General features: G+C 49.4%; 1 protein-coding gene across 5 annotated transcripts in view; it reads right to left on the reverse strand.

Moving 5' to 3' along the window:
• LOC137367113 (disintegrin and metalloproteinase domain-containing protein 12-like) overlaps nucleotides 1-22,313 on the reverse strand; it is a 544,479-nt gene that overhangs the window by 231,570 nt on the left and 290,596 nt on the right. For all 5 annotated transcript variants that reach the window (XR_010973684.1, XM_068028577.1, XM_068028570.1 and 2 more), the window contains exon 13: nucleotides 11,170-11,262. Coding sequence is in view for 4 of the 5 variants with exons in the window: in XM_068028577.1 (XP_067884678.1) it covers nucleotides 11,170-11,262 (93 nt within the window). In the remaining variant the exon portion in view is untranslated. The remainder of the gene's footprint in view (nucleotides 1-11,169; nucleotides 11,263-22,313) is intronic.

The following is a 22,313-nucleotide window of genomic DNA, read 5'->3' on the forward strand; positions in this document are numbered from 1 at the left end:
GCACAGTGAGAGCAGTGGCAGTATAAAGGAGAGGGGATGAAAGAGAGCACAGTGAGAGCGGTGGCAGTATAAAGGAGTGGGGCTGAGAGAGAGCACAGTGAGAGTGGTGGCAGTATAAAGGAGTGGGGCTGAGAGAGAGCACAGTGAGAGCGGTGGCAGTATAAAGGAGTGGGGCTGAGAGAGAGCACAGTGAGAGCGGTGGCAGTATAAAGGAGTGGGGCTGAGAGAGAGCACAGTGAGAGCGGAGGCAGTATAAAGGAGAGGGGCTGAGAGAGAGAGCACAGTGAGACTGGTGGCAGTATAAAGGAGAGGGGCTGAGAGAGAGCACAGTGAGAGCGGTGGCAATATAAAGGAGAGGGGCTGAGCAAGAGCTCAGTGAGAGCGGTGGCAGTATAAAGGAGAGGGGCTGAGAGAGAGCACAGTGAGAGTGGTGGCAGTATCAAGGAGTGGGGCTGAGAGAGAGCACAGTGAGACTGGTGGCAGTATAAAGGAGAGGGGCTGAGAGAGAGCACAGTGAGAGCGGTGGCAGTATAAAGGAGTGGGGCTGAGAGAGAGCACAGTGAGACTGGTTGCAGTATAAAGGAGAGGGGCTGAGAGAGAGCACAGTGAGACTGGTGGTAGTGTCAAGGAGTGGGGCTGAGAGAGAGCACAGTGAGAGTGGTGGCAATATAAAGGAGAGGGGCTGAGCGAGAGCACAGTGAGACCGGTGGTAGAATAAAGGAGTGGGGCTGAGAGAGAGCACAGTGAGACCGGTGGTAGTATAAAGGAGTGGGGCTGAGAGAGAGCACAGTGAGACCGGTGGTAGTATAAAGGAGTGGGGCTGAGAGAGAGCACAGTGAGACCGGAGGCAGTATAAAGGAGTGGGGCTGAGAGAGAGCACAGTGAGAGCTGTGGCAGTACAAAGGAATGAGGCTGATTGAGAGCACAGTGAGAGCAGTGGCAGTGTAAAGGAGAGGGGCTGAGAGAGAGCACAGTGAGAGCGGAGGCAGTATAAAGGAGAGGGGCTGAGAGAGAGCACAGTGAGACTGGTTGCAGTATAAAGGAGAGGGGCTGAGAGAGAGCACAGTGAGACTGGTGGTAGTGTCAAGGAGTGGGGCTGAGAGAGAGCACAGTGAGAGTGGTGGCAATATAAAGGAGAGGGGCTGAGCGAGAGCACAGTGAGACCGGTGGTAGAATAAAGGAGTGGGGCTGAGAGAGAGCACAGTGAGACCGGTGGTAGTATAAAGGAGTGGGGCTGAGAGAGAGCACAGTGAGACCGGTGGTAGTATAAAGGAGTGGGGCTGAGAGAGAGCACAGTGAGACCGGAGGCAGTATAAAGGAGTGGGGCTGAGAGAGAGCACAGTGAGAGCTGTGGCAGTACAAAGGAATGAGGCTGATTGAGAGCACAGTGAGAGCAGTGGCAGTGTAAAGGAGAGGGGCTGAGAGAGAGCACAGTGAGAGCGGAGGCAGTATAAAGGAGAGGGGCTGAGAGAGAGAACAGTGAGAGTGGAGGCAGTATAAAGGAGAGGGGCTGAGAGAGAGAGCACAGTGAGACTGGTGGCAGTATAAAGGAGAGGGGCTGAGAGAGAGCACAGTGAGAGCGGTGGCAATATAAAGGAGAGGGGCTGAGCGAGAGCACAGTGAGACCGGTGGTAGTATAAAGGAGTGGGGCTGAGATAGAGCACAGTGAGAGTGGTGGCAGTATAAAGGAGAGGGGCTAAAAGAGAGCACAGTGAGAGCGGAGGCAGTATAAAGGAGAGGGGCTGAGAGAGAGCACAGTGAGAGCGGTGGCAGTATAAAGGAGTGGGGCTGAGGAAGAGGACAGTGAGACCGGAGGCAGTATAAAGGAGAGGGGCTGAGAGAGAGCACAGTCAGACCGGAGGCAGTATAAAGGAGTGGGGATGAGAGAGAGCACAGTGTAAGCGGTGGCAGTATAACGGAGTGGGGCTGAGAGAGAGCACAGTGAGAGCGGTGGCAGTATAAAGGAGAGGGGCTGAGAGAGAGCAGAGTGAGAGCGATGGCAGTATAAAGGAGTGGGGCTGAGAGAGAGCACAGTGAGGGTGGTGGCAGTATAAAGGAGTGGGGCTGAGAGAGAGCAGAGTGAGAGCGATGGCAGTATAAAGGTGTGGGGCTGAGAGAGAGCACAGTGAGAGTGGTGGCAGTATAAAGGAGAGGGGCTGAGTGAGAGCACAGTGAGAGCAGTGGCAGTATAAAGGAGAGGGGATGAGAGAGAGCACAGTGAGAGCGGAGGCAGTATAAAGGAGAGGGGCTGAGAGAGAGCACAGTGAGAGCGGTGGCAGTATAAAGGAGTGGGGCTGAGGGTGAGCACAGTGAGACCGGAGACAGTATAAAGGAGAGGGGCTGAGAGAGAGCACAGTCAGACCGGAGGCAGTATAAAGGAGTGGGGATGGGAGAGAGCACAGTGAGAGCGGTGGCAGTATTAAGGAGAGGGGCTGAGAGAGAGCACAGTGTGAGCGGTGGTAGTATAAAGGAGTGGGGCTGAGGAAGAGGACAGTGAGACCGGAGGCAGTATAAAGGAGAGGGGCTGAGAGAGAGCACAGTCAGACCGGAGGCAGTATAAAGGAGTGGGGATGAGAGAGAGCACAGTGAGAGCGGTGGCAGTATTAAGGAGAGGGGCTGAGAGAGAGCACAGTGTAAGCGGTGGCAGTATAAAGGAGTGGGGCTGAGAGAGAGCACAGTGAGAGCGGTGGCAGTATAAAGGAGAGGGGCTGAGAGAGAGCAGAGTGAGAGCGATGGCAGTATAAAGGAGTGGGGCTGAGAGAGAGCACAGTGAGGGTGGTGGCAGTATAAAGGAGTGGGGCTGAGAGAGAGCAGAGTGAGAGCGATGGCAGTATAAAGGTGTGGGGCTGAGAGAGAGCACAGTGAGAGTGGTGGCAGTATAAAGGAGAGGGGCTGAGTGAGAGCACAGTGAGAGCAGTGGCAGTATAAAGGAGAGGGGATGAGAGAGAGCACAGTGAGAGCGGAGGCAGTATAAAGGAGAGGGGCTGAGAGAGAGCACAGTGAGAGCGGTGGCAGTATAAAGGAGTGGGGCTGAGGGAGAGCACAGTGAGACCGGAGGCAGTATAAAGGAGAGGGGCTGAGAGAGAGCACAGTCAGACCGGAGGCAGTATAAAGGAGTGGGGATGGGAGAGAGCACAGTGAGAGCGGTGGCAGTATTAAGGAGAGGGGCTGAGAGAGAGCACAGTGTGAGCGGTGATAGTATAAAGGAGTGGGGCTGAGGAAGAGGACAGTGAGACCGGAGGCAGTATAAAGGAGAGGGGCTGAGAGAGAGCACAGTCAGACCGGAGGCAGTATAAAGGAGTGGGGATGAGAGAGAGCACAGTGAGAGCGGTGGCAGTATTAAGGAGAGGGGCTGAGAGAGAGCACAGTGTAAGCGGTGGCAGTATAAAGGAGAGGGGCTGAGAGAGAGCACAGTGAGAGCGGTGGCAGTATAAAGGAGAGGGGCTGAGAGAGAGCAGAGTGAGAGCGATGGCAGTATAAAGGAGTGGGGCTCAGAGAGAGCACAGTGAGGGCGGTGGCAGTATAAAGGAGTGGGGCTGAGAGAGAGCAGAGTGAGAGCGATGGCAGTATAAAGGTGTGGGGCTGAGAGAGAGCACAGTGAGAGTGGTGGCAGTATAAAGGAGAGGGGCTGAGAGAGAGCACAGTGAGAGCGGTGGCAGTATAAAGGAGTGGGGCTGAGAGAGAGCACAGTGAGAGCGGTGGCAGTATAAAGGAGTGGGGCTGAGAGAGAGCACAGTGAGAGCGGAGGCAGTATAAAGGAGAGGGGCTGAGAGAGAGAGCACAGTGAGAGCGGTGGCAGTAGAAAGGACTGGGGCTGAGAGAGAGCACAGTGAGAGCGGTGGCAGTATAAAGGAGTGGGGCTGAGAGAGAGCACAGTGAGAGCGGAGGCAGTATAAAGGAGAGGGGCTGAGAGAGAGAGCACAGTGAGACTGGTGGCAGTATAAAGGAGAGGGGCAGAGAGAGAGCACAGTGAGAGCAGTGGCAATATAAAGGAGAGGGGCTGAGCGAGAGCACAGTGAGAGCGGTGGCAGTATAAAGGAGTGGGGCTGAGAGAGAGCACAGTGAGACCGGTGGCAGTATAAAGGAGTGGGGCTGAGAGAGAACACAGTGAGAGCGGAGGAAGTATAAAGGAGAGGGGCTGAGAGAGAACACAGTGAGAGCGGAGGCAGTATAAAGGAGAGGGGCTGAGAGAGAGCACAGTGAGAGCGGAGGCATTATAAAGGAGTGGGGCTGAGAGAGAGCACAGTGAGACCGGAAGCATGAAAAGGAGAGGGGCTGAGAGAGAACACAGTGAGAGCGGAGGCAGTATAAAGGAGAGGGGATGAGAGAGAGCACAGTGAGACCGGTGGCAGTATAAAGGAGTGGGGCTGAGAGAGAGCACAGTGAGACCGGAGGCATTATAAAGGAGAGGGGCTGAGAGAGAACACAGTGAGAGCGGAGGCAGTATAAAGGAGTGGGGCTGAGAGAGAGCACTGTGAGACCGGAGGCATTATAAAGGAGAGGGGCTGAGAGAGAGCACAGTGAGAGCGGAGGTAGTATAAAGGAGAGGGGCTGAGAGAGAGCACAGTGAGACCGGTGGCAGTATAAAGGAGTGGGACTGAGAGAGAGCACGGTGAGACCAGTGGTAGTTGAAAGGAGTGGGGCTGAGAGAGAGCACAGTGAGAGCGATGGCAGTATAAAGGAGTGGGACTGAGAGAGAGCACAGTGAGAGCGATGGCAGTACAAAGGAGTGAGGCTGAGAGACAGCACAGTGAGAGCGGTGGCAGTATAAAGGAAAGGGGCTGAGAGGCAGCACAGTGAGAGCGGTGGCAGTATAAAGGAGTGGGGCTGAGAGAAAGCACAGTGAGAGCGGTGGCAGTTTAAACGAGAGGGGCTGAGAGAGAGCACAGTGAGAGCAGTGGCAGTATAAAGGAGAGGGGCTGAGAGAGAGCACAGTGAGAGCGATGGCAGTATAAAGGAGAGGGGCTGAGAGAGAGCACAGTGAGAGCGATGGCAGTATAAAGGAGTGGGGCTGAGAGAGAGCACTGTGAGAGAAGTGGCAGTATAAAGGAGAGGGGCTGAGAGGCAGCACAGTGAGAGCGGTGGCAGTATAAAGGAGTGGGGCTGAGAAAGAACACAGTGAGAGCAGTGGCAGTATAAAGGAGTGGGGCTGAGAAAGAACACAGTGAGAGCAGTGGCAGTATAAAGGAGTGGGGCTGAGAGAGAGCACAGTGAGACCGGTGGCAGTATAAAGGAGTGGGGCTGAGAGAGAGCACAGTGAGACCGGAGGCATTATAAAGGAGAGGGGCTGAGAGAGAACACAGTGAGAGCGGAGGCAGTATAAAGGAGTGGGGCTGAGAGAGAGCACTGTGAGACCGGAGGCATTATAAAGGAGAGGGGCTGAGAGAGAGCACAGTGAGAGCGGAGGCAGTATAAAGGAGAGGGGCTGAGAGAGAGCACAGTGAGACCGGTGGCAGTATAAAGGAGTGGGACTGAGAGAGAGCACGGTGAGACCAGTGGTAGTAGAAAGGAGTGGGGCTGAGAGAGAGCACAGTGAGAGCGATGGCAGTATAAAGGAGTGGGACTGAGAGAGAGCACAGTGAGAGCGATGGCAGTATAAAGGAGTGAGGCTGAGAGACAGCACAGTGAGAGCGGTGGCAGTATAAAGGAAAGGGGCTGAGAGGCAGCACAGTGAGACTGGTGGCAGTATAAAGGAGTGGGGCTGAGAGAGAGCACAGTGAGAGCGGTGGCAGTTTAAACGAGAGGGGCTGAGAGAGAGCACAGTGAGAGCAGTGGCAGTATAAAGGAGAGGGGCTGAGAGAGAGCACAGTGAGAGCGATGGCAGTATAAAGGAGAGGGGCTGAGAGAGAGCACAGTGAGAGCGATGGCAGTATAAAGGAGTGGGGCTGAGAGAGAGCACTGTGAGAGAAGTGGCAGTATAAAGGAGAGGGGCTGAGAGGCAGCACAGTGAGAGCGGTGGCAGTATAAAGGAGTGGGGCTGAGAAAGAACACAGTGAGAGCAGTGGCAGTATAAAGGAGTGGGGCTGAGAGAGAGCACAGTGAGGGCGGTGGCAGTATAAAGGAGAGGGGCTGAGAGAGAGCACAGTGAGACTGGTGGCAGTATAAAGGAGAGGGGCTGAGAGACAGCACAGTGAGACCTGCGGCAGTATAAAGGAGAGGGGCTGAGAGAGAGCACAGTGAGAGCGGTGGCAGTATAAAGGAGAGGGGCTGAGAGAGAGCACAGTGAGACTGGTGGCAGTATAAAGGAGAGGGGCTGAGAGCGAGCACAGTGAGAGCAGTGGCAGTATAAAGGAGAGGGGCTGAGAGAGAGCACGGTGAGACTGGTGGCAGTATAAAGGAGTGGGGCTGAGAGCGAGCACATTGAGAGTGGTGGCAGTATAAAGGAGAGGGGCTGAGAGAGAGCACAGTGAGAGTGGTGGCATTATAAAGGAGAGGGGCTGAGAGAGAGCAGAGTGAGACTGGTGGCAGTACAAATGTGAGGGGCTGAGAGAGAGCACTGTGAGACTGGTGGCAGTATAAAGGAGAGGGACTGAGAGAGAGCACAATGAGACCAGCAGCAGTATAAACTAGTGGGGCTGAGAGAGAGCACAGTGCGACCGGCGGCAGTATGAAGGAAAGGGGCTGAGAGAGAGCAAAGTAAGACCGGAGGCAGTATAAAGGAGTGGGGCTGAGAGAGAGCACTGTGAGACTGTTGGCAATATAAAGGAGTGGGGCTGATAGAGAGCACAGTGAGACTGGTGGCAGTATATAGGAGTGGGGCTGAGAGAGAGCACAGTGAGACCGGTGGCAGTATAAAGGAGAGGGGCTGAGAGAGAGCACAGTGAGACCAGCGGCAGTATAAAGGAGAGGGGCTGAGAGAGAGCACAGTGTGACTGGCGGCAGTATAAAGGAGAGGGGCTGAGAGAGAGCACAGTGAGACCGGCGGCAGTATAAAGGAGTGGGGCTGAGAGAGAGCACAGTGAGACCGGCGGCAGTATAAAGGAGAGGGGCTGAGAGAGAGCACAGTGAGACTGGTGGCAGTATAAAGGAGAGGGGCTGAGAGAGAGCACAGTGAGACTGGCGGCAGTATAATGGAGAGGGGCTGAGAGAGAGCACAGTGAGACTGGCGGCAGTATTAAGGAGAGGGGCTGAGAGAGAGCACAGTGAGACTGGTGGCAGTATAAAGGAGAGGGGCTGAGAGAGAGAACAGTGAGACTGGCGGCAGTATTAAGGAGAGGGGCTGAGAGAGAGAACAGTGAGACTGGCGGCAGTATAAAGGAGTGGGGCTGAGAGAGAGCACAGTGAGACTGGCGGCAGTATAAAGGAGAGGGGCTGAGAGAGAGAACAGTGAGACTGGCGGCAGTATAAAGGAGAGGGGCTGAGAGAGAGCACAGTGAGACTGGCGGCAGTATAATGGAGAGGTGCTGAGAGAGAGAACAGTGAGACTGGCGGCAGTATAAAGGAGAGGGGCTGAGAGAGAGAACAGTGAGACTGGCGGCAGTATAAAGGAGAGGGGCTGAGAGAGAGCACAGTGAGACTGGCGGCAGTATAATGGAGAGGTGCTGAGAGAGAGAACAGTGAGACCGTCGGCAGTATTAAGGAGTGGGTCGAGGGGGAGGTACTGACTGAATACATTCTGAAGTAAATCACAGTGTGACATAACACGGAAGGGGGGTTGTGATTGGTGAGTATCTTTCTCTTTATCCTTCTAAACTAGGTTCTAATTGGGAGCTGGGAAATTGAAAATATTCCATCAGGGTAGTGCACTATTAATTGTTGTGATAAGACTGTAAGCAGAGGCCTAGAGATATTAATTAAAATGTATACTTTAGATACAGTAATAAATAAATTGTTTGAAAAGTGAATAGTGGGTTTTTGTTTCGCTCATGGATGGGCAGCTGTGACCTGTTCCTTGCAACATGTGGGAACATCAGGACACTTCATGTTTCTTGGGCGATCACATGTGTAGGAAATGTCTCCACTGCTTCAGCTCAAGCTCAGGATTTCTGGGCTTGAGGGGCATCTGGAGTCACTGCGAAGCATTAGGGAGCAGCAGAGTTTTGTGGATCATACGTTCCAGGATGATCATTGTATCATAAGGTTTAGGTTTGTAATACAGGAAAGGAACAAAAGAAATAAGGTAGAATGTCCAGATTGGAAAAGGGCTAATTTCAACATGATGAGATGGGATCTAGCCAGGGTAGAATGGAAACAAAGACTGACAGGAAGAGCTGTATCAGGACAATGGGTTATCTGTAAGGAAGAGATGCTTCAGGTACAGGATAGGAACATTCCAACAAAGGTGAAAGGTAAGGGAACCAACAGCAGGGCTCCCTGGATGATGAGGGAGATAAAGTTAAGGATTATAGAGTAATTGATATTACTTGATATGAAGCATCTTCCAAAAGGTTTAATTTAAAGGGTTAAGTCATGGCAGGAGAGCTCAAAGCCAGGGTGTGATTCTCATGCTCTATGTGAGAAACCGGGAACAATTCCAGCGCCCGGGACCAGCACGTGTGCAGGAAGTGACTCCAGCTGCAGCTCCTGGAAGCCCAGTTTTCGGAGCTGGAGCGGCAGCTGGGGACACTGTGGAGCGTCCGTGAGGCGGAGGGTATCATTGATAGGCACGTATGTGGTTTCACCGCAGGCTCAGACTCCACAGGCAGGAGGGGAATGGGTGAGAGGGAGGAACTGAAGGAAATCAGTAAGAGTAGAGAAATGGTGTTGGGGAAATTGATGGGATTGAAGGCCGATAAATTCCCAGGGCCTGATGGTATGCATCCCAGAGTACTTAAGGAAGTGGCCCTAGAAATAGTGGATGCATTGGCGGTCATCTTCCAAGATTCTATAGACTCTGGAACAGTTCCTGCAGATTGGAGGGTAGCTAATGTAACCCCACTATTTAAAAAGGGAGGTAGAGAGAAAGCAGGGAATTATAGACCAGTCAGACTGACGTCGGTAGTGGGGAAAATTCTAGAGTCCATTATCAAAGATTTTATAGCAGAGCACTTAGAGAACAGTGGTAGAATCGGACAGAGTCAGCATAGATTCACGAAAGGGAAATCATGCTTGACAAATCTACTAGAATTCTTCGAGGATGTAACTAGTAGAGTTGATGAGGGGGAGCGGTGGATGTGGTTTATTTGGACTTTCAGAAGGCTTTCGACAAAGTCCCACATAAGAGATTAGCATGTAAAATTAAAGTGCATGGGATTGGGGGGAGTGTATTGCGATGGCTAGAAAATAAACGGGTCTTTTTCCGAATGGCAGGCAGTGACTAGTGGGATACAGCAGGGATCGGTGCTTGGACCCCAGCTATTCACAATATACATTAATGATTTAGATGAGGGAACTAAATGTAATATTTCCAAATTTGCAGATGATACAAAACTGGGTGGGAGGGTGAGTTGTGAGGAGGATGCAGAGACTCTTCAGGGTGATTTGGACAAGTTGAGTGAGTGGGCTAATGCATGGCAGATGCAGTATAATGTGGATAAATGTGAGGTTATCCACTTTGGTAGCAAAAACAGGAAGACAGATTATTATCTGAACGGCTATAAACTGAGAGAGGGGAATATGCTGCGAGGCCTGGGTGTTCTCATACACCAGTCACTGAAGGTAAGCATGCAGGTGCAACAGGCGGTAAAACAGGCAAATGGTATGTTGGCCTTCATAGCGAGAGGATTCAAGTGCAGGAGCAGGGATGTCTTGCTGCAATTATACAGGGCCTTGGTGAGGCCACACTTGGAATAATGTGTGCAGTTTTGGTCTCCTTATCTGAGGAAGGATGTTCTTGCTATAGAGGGAGTGCAGCGAAGGTTTACCAGACTGATTCCTGGGATGGTGGGACTGACGTATGAGGAGAGATTGAGTCTGTTAGGATTATATTTGCTGGAGTTCAGAAGAGTGAGGGGGGATCTCATAGAAACCTATAAAATTCTAACAGGACTTGACAGGGTAGATGCAGGAAGGATGTTCCCGATGCTGGGGGAGTCCAGAACCAGGGGTCATAGTCTAAGGATACGGGGTAAACCTTTCAGGACTGAGATGAGGAGAAATTTCTTCACCCCTAGAGTGGTGAGCCTGTGGAATTCGCTACCACAGAAAGCAGTTGAGGCCAAAACATTGTATGTTTTCGAGAAGGAGTTAGATATAGCTCTTGGGTCTAAAGGGATCAAAGGGTATGGGGGGAAAGCGGGAACAGGTTACTGATTTGGATGATCAGCCATGATCATAATGAATGGCGGAGCAAGCTCGAAGGGCCGAATGGCCTACTCCTGCTCCTATTTTCTATGTTCTTTTTCTATGAAACAATAAAAGAGGGTGTCCGATGCATGCCAGGTGAATTCTGAGCTCAAGCTGAAACAGCTGGAGACACTTCCTACACATGTGGTCATCCAGGGGCCATGAAGTGTCCTGAAGTTCCCAGATGGCACAGGAATTCCAAATAACACGTTGCAGCTGCCCATCCATAATCTTTGAAATTCTTCTGAAGCCAAAAGCGAATGTGGATTCCAAACCCAATGGTGTTGGTTGGCTGCATGTGTTGTGATTCTACAGCAGGCGGCCAATTAGGAGCCGCTATTTCTGCGTTCACCATCCCGAGGCAGGAGGCCCAATCAGAGGGCCAGAAATTCCAGACCGCCAGCACCCTGACTGCGAGAGATGGGTGCTGCGGGGGCACCTTAAAGTGGAGGCGGTCTCTGCAGAAGGCTGAAAATTCAAAGAGAATTCAGGGCCGGAGCAGTCACGTCATCGTGCCAGAGGGGGAATCTCTCCATAGGATGGCCTGTGGCCCTCTCATCCCAACAGCTTTATATTTATATCCCTCTACACCACCCCCCCGCACCCCCCCCCCCCCCGCACCACCTCCCAGACTGCTGCTGGGAGGCCATCTCCATTTACCTGCTGGGTTCCGGCCTCATTGGGAGGCACGTCCACCATCAAGAAGATGCCGGTGGCATTATAAACCTGCCCCCAATTGGCTCCTTATTGAGCCTAATTCGCTACTCACTGCTGTTGGATGGGTAGCCACTGCCGTTTTTGACCCCGTCTCCGGCACGTTTGTTCGGAGGTGGGAGCGTTTTGGGTCACCAATTGGACCTGCTAATTTCCAAATTTCTTCCTGGTCCCACCGCGTAAATATCCACCCCCCCACCCCCAGGGGAAAGTGACTCAATGAGATCTTACTCTGCAGTTCTTACAGCAGGCACCAGTGGATGAACATTTTGCACCAGGTTTGAGTTTACAGGTCGATGGCTCACAGCAGGAATCCGAACATTCCTGAAGGTAAAACAAATACAGAATATACTTGTTACTGAGGCGGCAATTTCAAAATAGTAAGAGGACCTACCGATTCAAAACTGGTCTATTCCAAGGCATTATTGGCTGAAGTCCATAGTTCTACCCTCCATAACTTTGACGCAATTCAAAATTCTGCTGCCCGTATCCGAAATAGCACCAAGTGTCACACACCCATTTCCCTTGTGATCACTGAGCTTTGTTGGCTCCCACAATTTTAAAATTCTCATCCATTTTTTCAAATAATTTCGTGACTTCTCACCTCTGTTAAAGATTCCCAGGATCTTTACATTCCATCAATTCTAGCCTCTTCAGATTCCTGATTTTAATAGCGTCCTGATTTTAATTGCTCCACTGGGGCAGCTGTGCCTTCAGCTGCCAAGGCCCTAACCTCTGGAATTTCCTCACTAAACCTCTCTGAATCTCAAGATCCCTTTCCTCCTTTAAGACGGGTCATACACTTATACCATTGAGTTTTGGTGTTTACTTTTATTTTTAACTCATGGTATTCATTAGTAGCCGGATTTTATTGCAGTAGCAAGGTTTATTATCTAGTAGATAGAGGAATGGTGGGGCTGCTCCAACCTCTGGAGTGCACTTCCTGTGCTATGTGGAAGCTCTAGGACCCTTCTCGAATCCTGGATAACCATAGAGTCATAGAGTTATACAGCACAGAAATAGGTCCTTCGGCCCATCGTGTCTGTGATGGCCATCAAGCACCTATGTATTCCAAACCCATTTTCCAGCACTTGGCCCGCAGCCTTGTATGCTGTGGTGTTTCAAGTGCTCATCTAAATACTTCTTAAATGTTGTGAGGGTTCCTGCCTCTACCACCCCTTCAGGCAGTGTGTTCCAGATTCCAACCACCCTCTGGGTGAAAAATAATTTCCTCAAATGTGCAGGAAGCGTCATCGGCAGAAGCTTGAGCTCCGGGTTTTGGAACTTGAACGGCAGCTGGCGACACTGCAGTGCATTCATGAGGATGAGAGCTATGTGGATTGCATTTATAGATGTGGTCATTCCACAGATTAAGACTATGCAGAGAGAGAGGGAATGGGTGACCACCAGTCAGTCAAAAAGAATCAGGCAGGTAGTGCAGGAGACCCCTGAGTACATCTCACTCTCCAACAGGTCTGAATACTGAGGAAAGTGATGCTTCACCTGGGGAGTGCAGCCAGAGCCAAGTCCATGGCACCACAGGTGGCTCAGCTGCACAGGGGGGTACAGGGAAGACTGGAAGAGCCATAGTGATCGGTGATTCAATAGTCAGGGGAACAGACAGGTGTTTCTGTGGCTGCAGAAGTGAATCCAGGATGGTGTGTTGCCTCCCTGGTGCCAGGGTCAAGGATGTCACTGAGCGGCTGCAGAGCATCCTGAAGGGGGAGGGTGAACAGCCAGCAGTCGTGGTCCACATCGGAACCAACGACATAGGTAGAAAGAGGGAGGTGGTCCTGCAGTCAGAATTTAGGGAGCTCGGTAAGAAATTAGCAAGCAGGACCTCAAAAGTAGTAATCTCCGGATTACATCCAGTGCCGCACGCAAGTGAGTATAGAAATAGAAGGATAAGACAGATGAATGCGTGGCTGGAAAGATGGTGCAGGAGGGAAGGCTTTAGATTCCTGGGACATTGGGACTGGTTCTGGGAGAGATGGGGCTTGTACCTAAACAGAGCCGGGACTGAGTTCCGTGCGGGATGTTTTGCTAGTGCTGTTGGACAGGATTTAAACTAGTTTGGCAGGGGGATGGGGACCTGAGTGCAGACTCAGCTGGGATAAAATTGAAAATGAAAATGGAAGGCAGAAAGTTAATGGATGAGTCTGGAAGACAGAAGAAACAAAGGTTAGAAAATAAAAAAAGAGTTTAGCAATGCTCAAGGGTATCTATTTCAATACAAGGAGTATAGCAAATAAAGCAGAGGATCTGAGGGCACAGACAGACATGTATGATATCATAGCTATTGCAGAAACATGGCTTAAAGAGGGACAGTGTCTGTGGCAGGTGGTGAGGGAACCAACAAGAGGGAAAAACATACTTGACCTCGTCCTCACTAATCTGCTTGCTGCAGATGCATCTGTCCGTGACAGTATTGTTAGGAGTGACCACCGCACAGTCCTTGTGGAGACGAAGTCCCGCCTTCACATTGAGGATACTCTCCATCGTGTTGTGTGGCACTATCACTGTGCTAAATGGGATAGATTTCGAACACATCTAGTAACTCAAAACTGGGCATCCATGAGGCGCTGTGGGCCATCAGCAGCAGCAGAATTGTACTCAACCACAATCTGTAACCTCATGGCCTGGCATATCCCCCACTCTACCATTACCATCAAGCCAGGAGACCAACACTGGTTCAATGAAGAGTGCAGGAGGGCATGCCAGGAGCAGCACCAGGTACACCTAAAAATGAGGTGTCAACCTGGTGAAGCTACAACACAGGACTACTTGAATGCCAAACAGCGGAAGCAACATGCGACAGACAGAGCTAAGCGATCCCACAACCAACGGATCAGATCTAAGCTCTGCAGTCCTGCCACATCCAGTCGTGAATCATGGGAAACAATTAAACAACTAATTGGAGGAGGTGGCTCCACAAATATCCCCATCCTCAATGACGGGGGAGCCCAGCACATCAGTGCGAAAGATAAGACTGAAGCATTTGCAACAATCTTCAGCTAGAAATGCCGAGTGGATGATCCATCTCGGCCTCCTCCTGAAGTCCCCAGCATCACAGATGCCAGACTTCAGCCAATTTGCTTCACTCCGCGTGATATCAAGAAACGACTGAAGACATTGGATACTACAAAAGCTATGGGCCCTGACAATATTCCGGCAATAGTACTGAAGATTTTTGCTCCAAAACTTGCCGTGTCCCGAGCCAAGCTGTTCCAGTACAGCTACAACACTGACATCTACCCGGCAATGTGGAAAATTGCCCAGGTATGTCCTGCACACAAAAAACAGGACAAATCTAACCCGGCCAATTACTACTCCATCAGTCTACTCTTGATCATCAGCAAAGTGACGGAAGGGGTCTCGATGGTGCTATCAAGTGGCACTTGCTCAAAAATAACCTGCTCACTGACACTCAGTTTGGGTTCCGCCAGGGCCACTCAGCTCCTGACCTCATTACAGCCTTGGTTCAAACATGGACAAAAGAGCTGAACTCAAGAGGTGAGGTGAGAGTGACTGCTCTTAACATCAAGGCAACATTTGACCGAGTATGGCATCAAGGAGCCCGAGAAAAACTGAGGTCAATGGGAATCAGGGGGAGAACCCTCCGCTGGCTGGAGTAATACCTAGCGCAAAGGAAGATAGTTGTGGTTGTTGGAGGTCCAGCATGTAGTGGAGCCAACTAGAGAGCAGGCTATACTAGACCTGGGATTGTGCAATGAGATAGGATTAATTAATGACCTCATAGTGAATGCGTCTCTAGGAAGCAGCGATCACAATATGTTTGAACTTTATATTCAGTTTGAGGGAGAGGAGAGTGGGTCTAAGACTAGTATTTTAAATTTAAATCAGGGAAATTTTGAGGGCATGAAAGCAGAGCTAAAGTGAACTAGCAAATTAGGTTAAGGGATAGGTCAATAGAGATGCAGGTGCAGACATATAAAGGGATATTTCAGAATACACAAAATAGATACTTTCCAACGAGAAAGAAAAATTCCAAGCTGAGGACCCACCATCCATGGTTAGCTAAAAAACTTAAAGATAATATCAAACTTAAAGAAAAAGCATATCATTGCACAAAGATGGGTGACAGGTCAGAAGATTGGACAGAATATAAAAAGCCACAAAGAACAACTAAAAGATTTATAAGGAGGGAAAAATTAGAGTATGAGAGAAAGCTAGCAAGAAATATAAAGGCAGATGGTAAGAGTTTCTACAGACATTTAAAAAAGAAAAGAGTTAACAAAGTGAGCATTGGTCTTATAGAAAGTGAATTTGGAGAATTAATAATGGATAATAAGGAGATGGCAGATGAATTGAACAGGTATTTTGCATCGGTTTTCACCATAGAGGATACAAGTAACATCCCAGTATTAGCTGTAAATCAGGAAATGAAACGGAGGGAGGAACTCAAGAAAATTACAATCACCAGGGAAGTGGTACTGAGTAAATTGTTGGAGCTGTGGGCTGACAAGTCCCCGGGTCCTGATGGACTTCACCCTAGTATCTTAAAAGAAGTGGCTAGTGAGATAGTTGATGCATTGGTTTTGATTTTCCAAAATGCCTGAGATTCAAGGAAGGTTCCTTTAGATTGGAAAAAAGCCAATGTAACTCCTTTATTCAATAAGAGAGGGAGACAGAAAGCAGGAAACTACAGGCCAGTTAGCTTAACATCTGTCTTAGGGAAAATGTTAGAAGCTATTATTAAAGACGGTATAGCAGGGCATTTAGAAAAATTCAAGGTAATCAGGCAGAGTCAACATGGTTTTGTGAAAGGGAAATCATGTTTGACCAATTTATTGGAGTTATGTAAGAATATAAGAAATAGGAGCAGGAGTAGGCCATTTGGCCCCTCAAACCTGCCCCTCCATTCAATAAGATCATGGCTGATCTGCCCCAGACCTCAACTTCTCTTTCGTGTCAGCTCCTCGTAGCCCTCAACTCCCTATATTTCAAAGATCTATCTACCTCCTTTTTAAATACATTTAGTGACCTAGCCTCCACAACTCTCTGAGGTAGAGAATTCCAGACATTCACCACCCTCTGAGAGAAGAAATTCCTTCGCAACTCAGTTTTAAATGTGTGACCCCTTATTCTGTAACTATATCCCCTAGTTTGAGATTCCCCCACTAGTGGAGACATATTCTCAACATCTACCCTGTCAAGCCCCCTTAAAATCTTATATGTTTCAACAAGATCACCTCTCATTCTTCTAAACTCTAATGAATAAAGGCCTAACCTGTTTAGCAGTTCTTGATAAGACAATCCCTTCATCCCAGGAATCAGTCTAGTGAACCTTTTCTGAACTGCGTCCAATGCCAGTATATCCTTCTTTAAATACAGGGACCAAAACTGTACACAGTACTCCAGGTGTGACCTCACCAACACCCTGTACAGTTGTAACAAGACTTCCCTATTTTTAAACTCTAACCCTCTCGCAATAAAGACCAAAATTCCATTTGCCTTCTTAATTACTTGCTGCACCTGCATGCTAACTCTTTTGTGTTTCATGTACAAGAACACCCAGATCCCTCTGTGCTGCCCTTTTTTGGAGTCTCTCTCCATTTAAATAATAGTCTGTCTTTTTATTCTTCCTACCAAAGTTCATGACCTCACACTTTCCTACATTAAACTCCATCTGCCAAGTTTTTGTCCACTTACTCAACCTATCTATATCCCCATGCAGATTCCTTATGTCCTCATCACAACATGCCCTCTCACCTATCTTTTTATTGACAGCAAATTTGGATATTTTACACTTTGAAGAAGTAAGATGTGCTGTGGATAAAGGGAAACTGGTGGATATACTGTACTTAGATTTCCAGAAGGCATTTGATAAGATGCCACATCAAAGGTTATTGCAGGTTATTGCTCATGGTGTAGGGGTAACATTTTGGCATGGATAGAAGATTGATTAGGTAACAGGAAACAGAGACTAGGCATAAATGGGTCATTTTCTGTTTGGCAAAATGTAACGAGTGGTGTGCCGCAGGGATCTGTGCTGGGGCATAAAGTTTTTACAATTTATATCAATGACTTGGATGAAGGGACAGAAGGTATGGTTGCTAAATTTGCTGATGACACAAAGATAGGTAGGAAAGTAAGTTGTGAACAGGACATAAGGAGGCTACAAAGGGATGGAGATTGGTTAAGTGAGTGGGCAAAGACCTGGCAAAGGGAGTATAATGTGAGAAAGTGTGAAATTGTCCACTTTGGCAGGAAGAATAAAAAAGAAGCATATTATCTAAATGGTGAGAGATTGCAGAGCTCTGAGATACAGAAGGATCTGGGTGTCCTCGTGCAGGAATCGCTAAAGGTTAGTGTGTAGGTCTTTTTTTATTAATTCGTGGGATGTGGGCATCTCTGGGTAGGGCAGCTAGAACATGAAGCAACTGTCCACAGGACTCTCACTGACCTCATCTCCTCTGGAGATCTTCCCTCTACAGCTTCCAACCTCATAGTCCCACAACCTCAGACAACCCGCTTCTACCTCCTTCCCAAAATCCACAAACAGGACTGTCCCAGCAGACCCATTGTTTCAGCCTGTTCCTGCCCCACTGAACTTATTTTTTCCTATCTTGACTCTATCCTTTCTCCCCTGTCCAGTCTCTTCCCACCTACATCCATGACTGTTCTGATGCCCTACGTCATTTCAACAATTTCTAGTTTCCTGGCCACCTCCTCTTCACTATGAACGACCAATCTCTCCACACCTCCATCCTCCACCAGGACGGTTTGAGGGTTCTCTGCTTCTTCCTTGAACAGAGGCCATCCAGTCCCCATCCACCACCACCCTCCTCCGCCTGGCTGAACTTGTTCTTATACTGAACAACTTCTCCTGCCATAGAACCATCAAAACATCGTGGCGCAGAAGGAGGCCATTCAGCCCATCATGTCTGTGCCGGCTGAAAAATCTAGCCATACAATCTAATCCCACCCTCCAGCACCTGGTCCGTAGCCTCGCAGGTTACAGCACTTCAGGTGCATGTCCAGGTACCTTTTAAATGTTTTGAGGGTTTCTGCCTCCACCACCATTCCTGGCAGTGAATTCCAGACACTTAGCACCCTCTGGGTGAAAAAGATTTCCCTCATGTACCCTCTAATCCTTCTACCAATCACCTTAAATCTGTGCCCCTGGTAATTGACCTCTCCACTAGGGTAAACAGGTCCTTCCTGTCTACTCTATCTAGGCCCCTCATAATTTTGTTCAGCTCAGTTAAATCACCCCTCAGCCTCCTCTGTTTTAAGGAAAACAACCCTAGCCAATCCAATCTTTCCTCATAGATGCAATTTTCAAGCCTTGGCAACATTCTTGTAAATCTCCTCTGTACTCTCTCCAGAGAAATTATGTCCTTCCTGTAATGTGGTGACCAGAACTGTACGCAATACTCCAGCTGTGGCCTAACCAGCGTTTTATACAGTTCCAGCATTGCATCCCTGCTTTTGTATTCTATACCTCGGCCAATAAAGGAAAGCATTCCATATGCCTTCTTCACCACTCTATCTACCAGTCCTGCCACCTTCAGGGACCTGTGGACATGCACTCCAAGGTCTTTCACTTCTTCTACCCCTCTTCGTGTCCACTCGTTTATTGTGGATTCCCTCGCTTTGTTTGCCCTCCCCAAATGCATTACCTCACACTTCTCTCGATTGAATTCCATTTGTCAATTTTCCGCCCACTCAACCAAACCATTCAAATCCAACTCCTTCAACTCCACCCACTTCCTTCAAGTAAAATGTGTTGCTATGGGTACCCGCATGGGTCCTAGTTATGCCTGTCTTTTTGTGGGATATGTCGAACATTCCTTGTTCCAGTCCTACTCAGGCACTTCCCGAACTGGATCGGTGCCGTTTCCTGCTCCCGCCCCGAACTAGAAAACTTTATCAACTTTGCTTCTAATTTCCACCTTTCTCTCACCTTTACATGGTCCATCTCCAACACTTCCCTTCCTCGACTTCTCTGTCTCCATCTCTGGGGATAGGTTGTCTACTAATATTTGTAATAATCCCACCGACTCCCACAGCTACCTGGACTGCACTTCTTCACACCCTGCCTCCTGTAAGGACTCCATTCCATTCTCCCAGTTTCTCCATCTCTGACGCATCTGCTCTGATGATGCTACCTTCCATGACGGTGCTTCTGGTATGACCTCCTTTTTCCTCAACCGAGGATTTCCCCCCACTGTGGTTGACAGGGCCCTCAACCATGTCCGACCCATTCCCCGCACCTCTACCCTCACCCCTTCCCCTCCCTCCCAGAACCGTGACAGGGTTCCCCTTGTCCTCACTTTCCACCCCACCAGCCTCCATATCCAAAGGATCATCCTCCGCCATTTCCGCCACCTCCAGCATGATGCCTCCCCTCTGCTGTCAGCATTCCGAAGGGATCATTCCCTCCGTGACACCCTGGTCCACTTCTCCATTACCCCCGACACCTCATCCCCTTCCCACGGCACCTTCCCATGCAATCTCAGGTGGTCTAATACCTGCCCTTTTACCTCCTCTCTCCTCACTATCCAAGGCCCCAAACACTCCTTCCAGGTGAAGCAGTGATTTACTTGTACTTCCTTCAATTTAGTATACAGTATTCGCTGCTCACAATGCAGTTGTTGTTGAATAAGTGCTGTTTGATAGAACTGGGAACAACTGCTTCCATCACTTTGCTGATGATTAAGATGCTGCGTTAATTAGCTGGATTGGATTGAGAGTCGCAGAGTCATAAACCAGGATTTTCTCAGCACTCTGGAGACATGCTGGGGCAGCAGGGATGGGGAAATGACGGCAAAAGGCGATGTGTTTACGTTGTGAGTGGACTTTACCAAAGTTGGCCAGGCTGGCAGGAGGAGGTTGCACTGCAATGCAGCAGGGACGTAATTAAGCCTGTTAAATGGGCAATTAACAGCGATTTTACCCGGTTTTTCCATTTCACGAGGGTCGCATGGGAACAATGGAGCTTCAGAGCCTCACCAGCTACAACAAGGCAGAAGCTCGGTGAAAGGTCAGTGTTGGTTGCAGTCAGCAGCCATTGTGAGAGGTAGCGTGGCCTGGTCGGGTGTGTGAAATGGAGTAAACAGTGGCAGTAGCAATCGGGAGCAAAGATAAACTTGGCTCGCATAGCAGAGGTATTCTGGTTCAGTGTCCCCGTTAACTTGACACTTATATGTACAGATTAAGCTGGGGGAGGAGGCCCAGAGAACTGAGTACAGCTGTTTGCTATGTGCCCCATTCACTCAGGCTCTGAGACCTCTAGGAAAGAGAAGCATCAGAGAGGGAGAGAGCTGCAGCCACCAGGAGCAACAGCAAATAGAGGGGAACTAGGATCATGAGCCCAGACGAGGAAGGCATCGCGGGGCATGGAACAGCCTCTTGTACGCAGATGATGCTACCCACCACAGAGGCTCTACTGTCAGAGCTCAGCTTCCTGCAAATGATGAAGTAAAAATGTCACTGAAGACTGTATCTCTCCAGGGAGGCACTCACTGAGCTGTGTGTCATATTAGAGGACGAGCTGAGCCCTATGGGAAGGGGTGAGCACCCAGTGCCTGTTGCGCTGAAGGTCACAATAGTGCTGAATTTCTACACCTCAGGATCATTCCAGAGATTTTCTGGGGATATCATTGGGATCTCCCAGTTTGAGGCTCAACACTGCATCAAGATGGTCACCAATCTCTGAACGGACAAAGGGCATTCTGAAGGGGGAGGGTGAACAGCCAGAGGTTGTGGTACACATCGGTACTAATGACATAGGCAGGAAGAGTGACAAGTTCCTACAGAGGGAGTTTAGGGAGTTAGGTAGTAAGTTGAAAAACAGGACCTCTAGGGTTGTAATCTCTGGATTACTCCCTGTGCCACGTGCCAGTGAGGCTAGAAATAGGAAGATAGTGCAGCTAAACACGTGGCTGAGCAGCTGGTGTAGAAGGGAGGGTTTCAGATATCTGGACCATTGGGATCTCTGCTGGGACAGGTGGGACCTGTACAAGAAGGACGGGTTGCATCTAAACTGGAAGGGCACTAATATCCTGGCTGCAAGGTTTGCTAGCGTCACTCGGGAGGGTTTAAACTAGTGTGGCAGGGGGATGGGAACCAGAGCAGTTGGACAGCTAGTGAAATAAATGAGGAGGACATAGTAAATGAGGCCAGTAGGACTAAGAGGAAGAGCAGGCAGGGAGATGTTGCTGAGCTCAGCGGGACTGGTGGTCTGAAGTGCATTTGTTTCAATGCAAGAAGTATAACAGGTAAGGCAGATGAACTTAGAGCTTGGATTAGTACTTGGAAATATGATGTTGTTGCTATTACAGGGACTTGGTTGAGGGAAGGGCAGGATTGGGAACTAAATGTTCCAGGATTTAGATGCTTCAAGCAGGATAGAGGGGGATGTAAAAGGGGTGGGGGAGTTGCATTACTGGTTAAGGAGAATATCACAGCTGTACTGCGGGAGGACACCTCGGAGGGGTCATGCAGCGAGGCAATATGGGTGGAGCTCAGGAATAGGAAGGGTGCAGTCACGATGTTGGGGGTTTACTACAGGCCTCCCAACAGCCAGCGGGAGGTAGAGGAGCAGATATGTAGACAGATTTTGGAAAGATGTAAAGGTAACAGGGTTGCAGTGGTGGGTGATTTTAACTTCCCCTATATTGACTGGGACTCACTTAGTGCTCGGGGCTTGGATGGGGCAAAATTTGTAAGGAGCATCCAGGAGGGCTTCTTGAAACAATATGTAGATAGTCCAACTAGGGATGGGGCCATTCTGGACCTGGTATTGGGGAATGAGCCCGGCCAGGTGGTCGAAGTTTCAGTAGGGGAACATTTCGGGAACAGTGACCATAATTCCATAAGTTTTAAGGTACTTGTGGATAAGGATAAGAGTAGTTCTCGGGTGAAGGTGCTAAATTGGGGGAAGGCTAATTATAACAATATTAGGCAGGAACTGAAGAATTTAGATTGGGGGCGGCTGTTTGAGGGTAAATCAACATCTGACATGTGGGAGTCTTTCAAATGTCAGTTGATTAGAATCCAGGACCAGCATGTTCCTGTGAGGAAGAAGGATTAAGGAGAATCCCAAGGCTTTTTATCCGTATATAAAGAGCAAGAGGGTAACCAGGGAAAGGGTTGGCCCACTCAAGGACAGAGATGGGAATCTATGCGTGGAGCCAGAGGAAATGTGCGAGGTACGAAATGAGTACTTTGCATCAGTATTCACCAAAGAGAAGGACTTGGTGGATGATGAGTCTAGGGAAGGGAGTGCAGATAGTCTCAGTCATCTCATTATCAAAAAGGAGGAGGTGTTGGGTGTCTTGCAAAGCATTAAGCTAGATAAGTCCCCAGGGCCTGATGGGATCTACTCTATAATACTGAGGGTGGCA

This window comes from Heterodontus francisci, chromosome 1 (genome assembly GCF_036365525.1).
Source record: "Heterodontus francisci isolate sHetFra1 chromosome 1, sHetFra1.hap1, whole genome shotgun sequence".
Classification (NCBI taxonomy): Eukaryota; Metazoa; Chordata; class Chondrichthyes; order Heterodontiformes; family Heterodontidae; genus Heterodontus; species Heterodontus francisci.